We start from the raw sequence: 9,174 nt of genomic DNA on the forward strand, positions 1-9,174 counted from the left end.
AGCGATACGTGTTTTTTAAAAATCGTAGAAGCCAGAACACGTAAATATATATGTATATATGTATATAAACGAATGAACAAAAAAGTAAAGAAGTGCAGAAGCATGAGAAGAGGGTGGAAAGGGTGGGTAACGAACACGTCGTGCGTGTAACACCACTTACCCCAACCACGACACTTTCTTCAATACATTTGCCTCGCTAAACGAAGGGAAAACATGAGAAACATACATTTGTTCATATTAACCTCACGTGGTGCCCAAATTAACCTAGTGTGTAAAAGGTAAGAAGTGGAAAAGCGTGGCGAACAAAAAAAGCAGTTGGATAACAATATAAAGGTGCCCCAAAACCAACATGTATATGCATGTATTGCAAAGAAATTGGTGCTTAAAGGAGGGTGAATAACACCAAGAGTGTAAATAAGATCAGTCCATGGAGGAATACATGTGTGTGATCAAGTACGGTAAAAATATCAACGCACTTTATTTAAACACCTTAAAGCGTTCTTCATCCGGCATGTACGTCTTCTCGCCACACTTCTCCAGTGGCTTTCCAAATGGCATTTGTGCATGCATCTCCCATGTTGCCGGAAGCTTCCACTCCGCCGTCACCGCCTCACCGATCAGTGATGTGTAGTGCTGCAGAGACGCACCGATACCTTTTTCTGCAAGTGCTGTCCACACGGCGAATTGAGCCATACCTGATGATTCAGTTGACCACACTGGGAAACCTTCTGCGTATGCGGGGTACGACTTGACAAGTCCTTCAACAACACTTTTATCCTCGAAAAACAATATGGTACCGGCAGCGGGGGCGAAGCACCCATCAATCTTCTTGGCGGCCTCATTGTAGGAATCGGGTTTCACTGTCGCCTTTAGCTTATCCTTCGTTAGGTTCCATAGCTTTGTGTGTTGCTCTCCAAAGAGGATCACAGCACGTGAGGATTGGGAATTGAAGGCTGATGGGCATTCACGCATCACCTTCTTCACCAGACACGCAACCTCGTCCTCAGAGATTGGGAGTTCCTTGCTTAGCTGATATACAGACCGGCGCATGGTGAAAACGTTTGTAAGATATATTAATATTCCTGTTTGGTTAGTCTTTGTTGCTTAAAATGACACTGGGGCAGAGAGAAGGATAAAGGGAAGGGAAGAGTTTGGGTGCTAGTACAAAAACACAGTACGTATTTGACAAAGCGGCAGTGAACCGGTATGCATACACATGTTCTCCTTCGTGACGTGACCCTTCTGTGAAATGTGGAAGAGATCCGAGAAAATTGTAGATCATGCATAGGACTTGAATGAGGGAGCAATTGTCTACAATATAAATAAAGAAATCGTAATGATTCGTTGTTTCCTCAAAATGAAGGGGTGTCGAAAGACTAATGAGAATAACAAGATTGAGTGACTTTTTTTCCTTGGTGAAGACAGGTTTGTAACACGCAAAAAGCAAGCAAGTGTTTACGAGAAGTATTTTATTATAAACTATTTGATCTCTACCCTTACTTCATGTAGGAGCAGCCATGTCAGTAGATAATTTAATAATTAACAACTGTGATCTAAGAGAGTGGCAAAGTCACGGACTACTTCAGGGTTTTACCCTACAGGACGCATTCTTTCACTGGGAGCAGCAGGGTGACGAAGACATGCACATATTTTTATGTAAAACACACACTCATAAGTCGCCTCGGTGCAGAGGCTCTGTATTGTAACAACAAAACAAAACGAGAAAGCAATATTAATGCCAACAATCCTTTCAAAATGAGAAACATGCGGTGCAAGTTACCTTGCTCCATTGTAGCCACACACAATTTTCGCCACGACAAGTGAGGGAAGGGAAAAACCTGCGGCTGAAAGTCGGTGGCGGTGATGCTGTACATCAGGGTGTTAAAAGAGGTCTAGTATTCTCTTCTCCCTTGAACTGAGGCTCTTACCCCCTTTCCGTTTATTTTCCCTCTCATATTCCGTTCTTTTTTTAAAAGGAAAAGGTAGAAAACATGCTTGGGCCTTTAACATCTCCGCAACTGCCATTTTCCTAAAGTGAGTGGTGACGTCGGTAAGTTTATCCGTTATTGTCTCCCTCGCATATCCATGATTCGTAGAAAAGAGAATATCCTCACCTGATGGAGATGATATCGTCCCTTTTGTTCACATGCGCTTACCACGTCCAGAAATATGGTTCTTGGGGCAATGCCTCAGATGGGCAGTGGAGTTTACGAGGAGGAATAATAAGAGGGACGATTGCCACGCATGTGAAACGTCCCCCCACCAACCCCATTCCTAACAATCGGAACAACCACCGTTCATACAGAATGTTTTTCGCTGAGGGGATACATAATTAATTCTCGGATTCGCTGGTTTCACTTTCCCAAGCTAAATCCCTGCTACCAATGTCATCCGTGGTCTCGACGTGGCCAGTGCCAGTAAATAGCTGAATTTTCATATGTTTTAGCGCCTTCATCGCTGCCTCCTCCAAAGCACAAACCCCGCTTGCAGCAAACCTTCTTTGCTCAATTTTTTCGTCCCTCCGCATATACACATAAATTTCAGCTCTAGTCTCGTCCCCTGAGCGATTGATGTGAATTTCTGGCGCAGGCAAACGACGACGACGGAGAGAATCCCGCAGGACAGAAGAGGGAGTGTGGGGCCCCCAGTCCTTCCTATCATAAGTTTCTATTGCAGTTGGATTCCGAGAAAAAAGCTTCCGAAGCTCCGACGTAGAGAGGGATCCCTCCTCACATACCAAAATTCCGTTGGACAGCATCTTCATCGTTGAAATGCTGCGGGCCCTTTCACCATCCTCACCAATGAGTATCCCCCTCTTGTCTAGTTCCTCACAGAGTTGATATTCGGCATACTGCCGCGCTTTCACACGGCCGCCCGACGCTTTTACAGAAATGGTCTTCCCCTCGTACGGTTTAGGAATCACAATTTTTTCAGGACTAGAGTTATTTGGTATCGTAACAGTGAGCTCTACAATAAACGGGTGCGTGTGGCTTCCAAAACCCGTACGGCAGTCCGTCTCCTTCCTCTCAATCGGTGCATTGTGGCGGCGCTCAAACCGACGTAACCAAAACTTCGGAGATTCCTCCCAAACTCTGGGGGCCCGCCGAGTCCCCACCTCAATCGCATCACGGACAGCGTTCACAAGAAAATCCTGGAGACGCACCGCCTTCATCGCCACAGCCGCAACTTTAATCTCCCGACGGGCATGCTCAAAAACGATAAAGAGTGCATTCCTCCGCCTGGCCCTCCCACGACTTTGTACGAAACTACGAAGTGAAACACAAGAGTCATATCTAATAACAAGGTTGCACTGGGCGATGTCTAGTCCCTCTTCAGCTAGGGACGTCGCCACCAAAAGCCTTGTATTGCCCTTCCGGAATTCATCTATAACATCCCTCTGTTGGGCATCGGTCATACCCTTTTCTTCCCCATCAACTAGCGTTTTCCCCTTCCCTACGAGCGCTCGGGGCTTATACAATGAGCTCAGCGTGGGAATCTTCTCAATAGCTTCAGTAATACGGAACACGGAAGCACGAGTATCGCAGAAAATGATGCCAGCCACTTCTACATGATTAGCTTCCACATGTTTGCCAATCCAACTAAGCAACTGCAATAAAAACTGGACCCTTGAAGATACCTCAAATGGGTCAAAACCCACTGAGGAATCGTCCTGCCCTGGATCTCTTTCCGGATACTTGTGCCTGCTTTCCCGTAGCAACTTCATCAGACCCTCAAGAATCGGTACAACAAGCTCCGCCGATTCTGGACTTTCTTGCAACGACTTAAACAATTTATCATCCATGACGGTTTTGTATGCACTACCGAGCGAGACCTCGTTTAGTTTAACGAAAGCTTGGGACACACAAAGTAAGAACGTAGCAATACTGTACGCAAACCTATCAACCTCGCCGCTTGTCCCACCGCACGCTTTTACTTTTATCTCATTACACCTATTAATGTAACCATCAGAAGCCACCGGACAAGCAAACCCCGCCCTTAAATGTGCATTTTTCTTTACTTTGAGATTATCCTGTAGGGCCACTGCGGCTCTCTGCAAATAAAACAGAAATGCTTCTTCGGGAGGCGAGAGGTAATACTCCACTCCTACAGTTAACGGTAAAGGCACTTCTTGAAGCAGATTGTCCATCTTCTCCGTCACATTCACGATGCGACAGCGCGTCACGTCGATGAGTTTGTTCAGCGAGTCCGACCTGGTGAAGGACAAAACGGGTGAAGCAGTAAGACCAAGAAGGAGGGGAAGAGTTGGTTCGCTGACGCCATCATTGGAGGCACACCTTTGCGGCTCTCGGGGACATATTCTATGTATATACTCGAAAATTTTTTTTAGACAGCCACCAGTAGCGTTATGAACTTCGTCGATGACCACCAGGCACGTGTCCTCCGTGATTGCTTTGGGGGAACCGATAATCCACTCGTGAAATATGGAATCGGTGATAACAACGCCATCGCATCCTTCATCCACCAACACACTCCAGCTCTTTACGGATTTCTTACCGCCACGAACTGTCGCCACCCGAGACCCTTTCCCCAAAACGCTTTCAAGCACTTTTGCCTGTTGTGCCACCAATGGAACACGATTCACGACGAAGACTATCCGTTTCTCGTGTTTACGTCGCATATAGTGTGCGATCGCCGCAGCAACCACTGTCTTACCCCCACCAGTTGGAAGGTAAATAATAGAGTCTCCACGTATCGCCTTCTCAAACAGCTCCTGCTGGTACGGACGAAGTTTCGGGACGGTGTTGGTTCTTCCATCGGTGGTGACTGAAGTAAGGGAGACGGGCATGGCGCAAACTTGTGATCACTTCCCTTCTTATTTTCCGCGAACCTGCGCACACAGCGGGTACCTCGTCAGTTGTTTGTTGTTGTTGTTTTTGTGGGGGGGGGGGGCACTGCCTGCAGGGAAACAAACAAATACCCAGTAGCTGATTCAAACCGAACCGCCGCTAAGTAATCTTTCAAGTAATTCAACTCTCAAAAAAAAAAAAGTCCTGAACAGGGCAAGCAACTGGATTCAACGAGTTAAGAGCGAGAAAACGTATGAGATTTGATGCGAAATAAGGAAAATAAGTGCGCACAAGCAAACGAATTATTACATGAAGTGTACAGTTACTCATTCAAAGTCGCGGAAGACGTCGACTTGTACCATCAAGCAAGGTAGACCCTAACAAAGGAGCAAAGGGAGAAAGTGAACTATTCAACGGCTCGCGCAAACAAACATCTGAGGCCAGATGATGAGGTAAGGGAAGTTCAAGCCCTCTACCACCCCTAAAAACAAATATGTTGAACAAAATTGGAAAGAACGGTGCGCAATGCAACACTTTTCTTCACCTGAGCTGTTGCATGCAATAAACGAACCTCTGAATGGTATTTCTCCGGGGTTCCAAGAAAAGGGGCGTGGACCGCATAAAAAAGGAAGTACACATTCTACTCATCTTCCCAAACTCATCGGGCGATAACTTCCCCGATCCGTCAATATCAAATATCTCAACAATCTCCTCCGCATCACTTTTAGTCAAGTGTTTCAGATGGTCGCAGCTCTGCAACACTCGGTGGAACTCGACATAATCAAGTTCACGATCCCTACCTGAGTGAGACGTGGTGAGCCCTGCTGCCGTATCCGCAAGTACCGATACAATAGGAGTCATACTGTCGTCACGATGACAAAGACAGGATGTATGGTCATTCCGCCCTTCCGGGTCTCTGGCATTTAAGGCGAGATTCATCCCACGCACAATACTCTCCGTCTCGCAGAGCACATCAAAAACCTTCATGTACAGGTCCCAGCTAACAAATTTATCTTTTAAACAGTTTAAGCGACTGCTGACGTAACGACTTTCTTCATCGCTATGCCCCTCCTCACATTGAGTTGAGCAGTACCTGTCGGGAAATAATATCTTTTGAAGCTGGTGAAGTTTTATTCTACCGGTGTTTTGTGTGTCATACAGCTGAAACTCAACCCTCCTTACCATCCACTGGATTCTTCTAACCACTGTCCAAAAGTCGTCGAACGAAATTCGTGCATCTTCATCCACGCCGAAAAAGAGCTTAACGAGATTTGATGAGAGAAACTCACTACTGGTCAAACCCCCATCGCGTCTCCCACCTCCATGTGAGTGCACATCACTCTCATGACCCGTCCTCTCAACGATCTGAACAGTTGGATCGACCATGAGTGTATTTATTATGCGTCTAAATCCATCCCTCGAGAGGGAATCCTCTTCCGTTACGTCAAAAGCACCAAACGCTATCTTCAAATGTCTTTGGCATGCCGACAGAAGTGTGATGAGCACACAAAACTCATCATACGTAATCGTCCCACTTGCATTCGTATCTACGAGTTTGAAGAGGCTACAAAGGTCCTCTCGTCCTTCAGTTGGAGCACCACACAGACGGCTGTGGAGACGTTGCCTGTCCTCTTCATCCAAGAGGCAGACACACGCCACAAAGTCAAGAAAACGCAGCACTTGGACCCCTGCAGCACCGGGTGTTGAGTACTGGTTGAAACGCTGCCAAACGCTTCCTGCACTTCCGAGCCGGCGGCGGATACATCCGCCACTGCCACCATCCTCAGCGGAGGCCTCTCCACTAGAGCGCAACAGCGCCCACCATGAGGCGCTGTTTATAAATCTATCGACAGAAAAGTAGCCCACAGCGGCGAAGAAGGCTCCTGTCGCAGCAAACCTGATGCCCGCCATGAAGAGGTGCGGCCGCGCCAGCCGACACGAGGTGGCGGTTAGGCGTTAAACAAAAAAGTCGACGTACAGCTACACGCTTAACTGCTGCATGTAAGTCCATCGCATACGAAGGAAAGACAGAAGAGAAGAAAAAAAGAAAAGGTCCACATATTCATCTCGATTCTCTTCCACATTCTGTCAGTTTCAAGACCTTAACGACAAATTTCATTGACAAGCCTCCAAACCTGTCACCCTCACTGCACGTTGGCAGAAGCCTGTGGCGCACCAAACCGACTCGAGAAGCGCAAAAGAAACTCATCAAGTGTCGTTGAAACCGCGCACATTGATTCCACCTCGGCAGGAGATATCATGAGACCTGAAACGTCTTCGCCTTCCCGACCCTTTCGACTGTCGTTGAGCGCTGCAACAACATCACGCACGCGCGCCACATCGTAAGCACTGAGCTTTGGGGGTGCTGAGGTGTTTACGCTGTCTGCCTCCCCTCTCTCAAACGTTCGAATTGCACGAAGTGGCTGGCTGACTCCCCCGCCGGCGTTATCATTACCATCACTACTCTCATCTGTCCCGCTTTCGCCGCTCTCACGGAGCACAGCGCCAAAGTGTAGACCGAGCATATCCAAAAGAGCTGGCAGTTGCAAGTAATCCATACGCAACTTCGTGCCGAACCGGCCTGGTCGCACCAGCGCAGGGTCAAGTCTTTCTGGGAAATTTGTGATCATCACGACGATACGCCCTGGTGTGTCCACGGCGCCGTCCAGTACGTTCAACAAACCGGATAAGTTGAGCTCATCCGATGGCCGAAGCCACTTTAACAGTGATGTTTCATTCTCGGCGCCGCCCCTCGTTGTCCCTACTTTTCCTGTATATCGTTTTCCGAACGTAGCTTTCAACAACTGGTTTACAAGATCCACTGGGTTTTCCGGTTCAGGGGCTAACCCACCATGCTCACCCTCCTCCTCATCCACCTCGGAATCGAGAACCGGCGATTCAACACCCACAAAGTCATCAGCAACAGAACCGTCCGATACCAACGTGGCGTGGTGCCGCCTACAAATGGTCCGTCCAGAACGCACACGAGCACGCACAAGTGGGGAAGAGGCATCCACGTCATCAAGGAGGAAAATGACATCCTCGACAGCCAAAGAAGTAGGGTCAGACTCGCCGATGCAACGAAACGTGGGATTTAAGAAAACGTCATAGAGCGAGTGATTCGACTTCAAGAAGGGAAGATGAATAGATATAACATGACGACGCGTATACTCGGCAAGGGCTCCCACAAACGACGTTTTGCCAGTACCAGGCGGTCCATAGAGTAGAAACCCCAACTTCTGAGGAAAACCCTCTGTCGAAAATCTTCCCCCTTTCCCCATGAAGTCGTCAAGCAACTTAAGGACGCGTGATTTCTCAGGAAAAAAAAGAGTATCAAACGTTTTTCCACAACCAAGGGGGTACCGTTTGAATAACAGGCCGCCCTCGTCACGACACGAAGAAGGTGCCTGAAGCTCAAGAAATACTTTTCCTTCGTTCATTACATCAGGCAAATTCATTATGTAATAATCTAAGGCGGTTTCAACAAATTTGTCAATCCTAGTTGCCGCATCTGTGGCACCTTTCGCCCGTAACACAATAGTCCGAACAACACCCTCAGAGCCATCCACTGTCTCCCGTTTCCTCTCATACGTCAGCTCCACACCATCATTTCCCACAGGCAACCAACATCCATCCGTGGGGACCCTAATAATAAAAAAACGGCGAAGTTGCTTTTGACACCTCCAGTTCACACTTTCCCACCGCCCAGCGTCATCAGAATCATCATCATCCACACGAAAAGGAGAATCATAACTCTCCTCATACGCACTACGCATCGGATCAATTAGCAAGATAACAGACGACATGTTACGCCAACACGATGAGCCAACAGGTGACACAAGGAACTTCTCGTACATATAATAAAATATAGCATTCTGTAACAAAGCATTACGATCACAGACAGCTATCACAACATGTGTAGACAAATAAACAGATATACGGCGTTCCACAAAAACAGAGCCACCACTCGAAAAATAAAAATTTACAACTCTACAGACTTCGGAAAGCACGACGCCAGCAGCAGAAAAAAAAACTAAAACAAATATTAATAATATTTCATTGTGAAATGATAAGGCACCAAAATATTGAAAAGCATTATATAACAACATTGAAAAATTGCTAAAAAAATTTAAAACTATTAAAAAAGATGTAAACATGACCTAAAAAAAAAAAAAGAAAAAAAGGAAAAGCTAATAAAAAATATATTTGTCCGCACACGGCAAGTCCGCACCACCTCACACAAATGGAGGCACACATTGTCGATAAATACAACCGAGCCACACAACAATTATTGAGAAAATGGTGAATGTGATTTGTGGACAAAAGTGCCAACAACACACACAATCAAGAAAAAACAAGAAAAAAA

General features: G+C 46.8%; 4 protein-coding genes across 4 annotated transcripts; all 4 read right to left on the bottom strand.

The window, feature by feature from the left end:
- Positions 1-477: 477 nt before the first annotated feature.
- On the bottom strand, positions 478-1,050 carry TEOVI_000329900 (Nitroreductase family, putative; the record flags this gene model as incomplete). The annotated part of the gene is made up of 1 exon (XM_067226227.1): positions 478-1,050. One exon carries the CDS (start codon positions 1,048-1,050, stop codon positions 478-480), a length of 573 nt encoding a protein of 190 aa, XP_067082328.1.
- Positions 1,051-2,332: 1,282 nt separating this feature from the next.
- Positions 2,333-4,807, bottom strand: TEOVI_000330000 (ATP-dependent DEAD/H RNA helicase, putative; the record flags this gene model as incomplete). Its single annotated transcript, XM_067226228.1, has 1 exon — positions 2,333-4,807. One exon carries the CDS (start codon positions 4,805-4,807, stop codon positions 2,333-2,335), a length of 2,475 nt encoding a protein of 824 aa, XP_067082329.1.
- Positions 4,808-5,348: 541 nt separating this feature from the next.
- On the bottom strand, positions 5,349-6,719 carry TEOVI_000330100 (EF-hand domain pair/EF-hand domain/EF hand, putative; the record flags this gene model as incomplete). The annotated part of the gene is made up of 1 exon (XM_067226229.1): positions 5,349-6,719. The coding sequence occupies one exon, from the start codon at positions 6,717-6,719 to the stop codon at positions 5,349-5,351; it is 1,371 nt and encodes a 456-aa protein (XP_067082330.1).
- Positions 6,720-6,952: 233 nt separating this feature from the next.
- TEOVI_000330200 (ATPase family associated with various cellular activities (AAA), putative) lies at positions 6,953-8,965 on the bottom strand (the record flags this gene model as incomplete). Its single annotated transcript, XM_067226230.1, has 1 exon — positions 6,953-8,965. The coding sequence occupies one exon, from the start codon at positions 8,963-8,965 to the stop codon at positions 6,953-6,955; it is 2,013 nt and encodes a 670-aa protein (XP_067082331.1).
- Between the last annotated feature and the right edge of the window lie 209 nt (positions 8,966-9,174).

Source organism: Trypanosoma equiperdum (genome assembly GCF_001457755.1).
Source record: "Trypanosoma equiperdum strain OVI genome assembly, contig: ctg_710, whole genome shotgun sequence".
Lineage (NCBI taxonomy): Eukaryota > Euglenozoa > Kinetoplastea > Trypanosomatida > Trypanosomatidae > Trypanosoma > Trypanosoma equiperdum.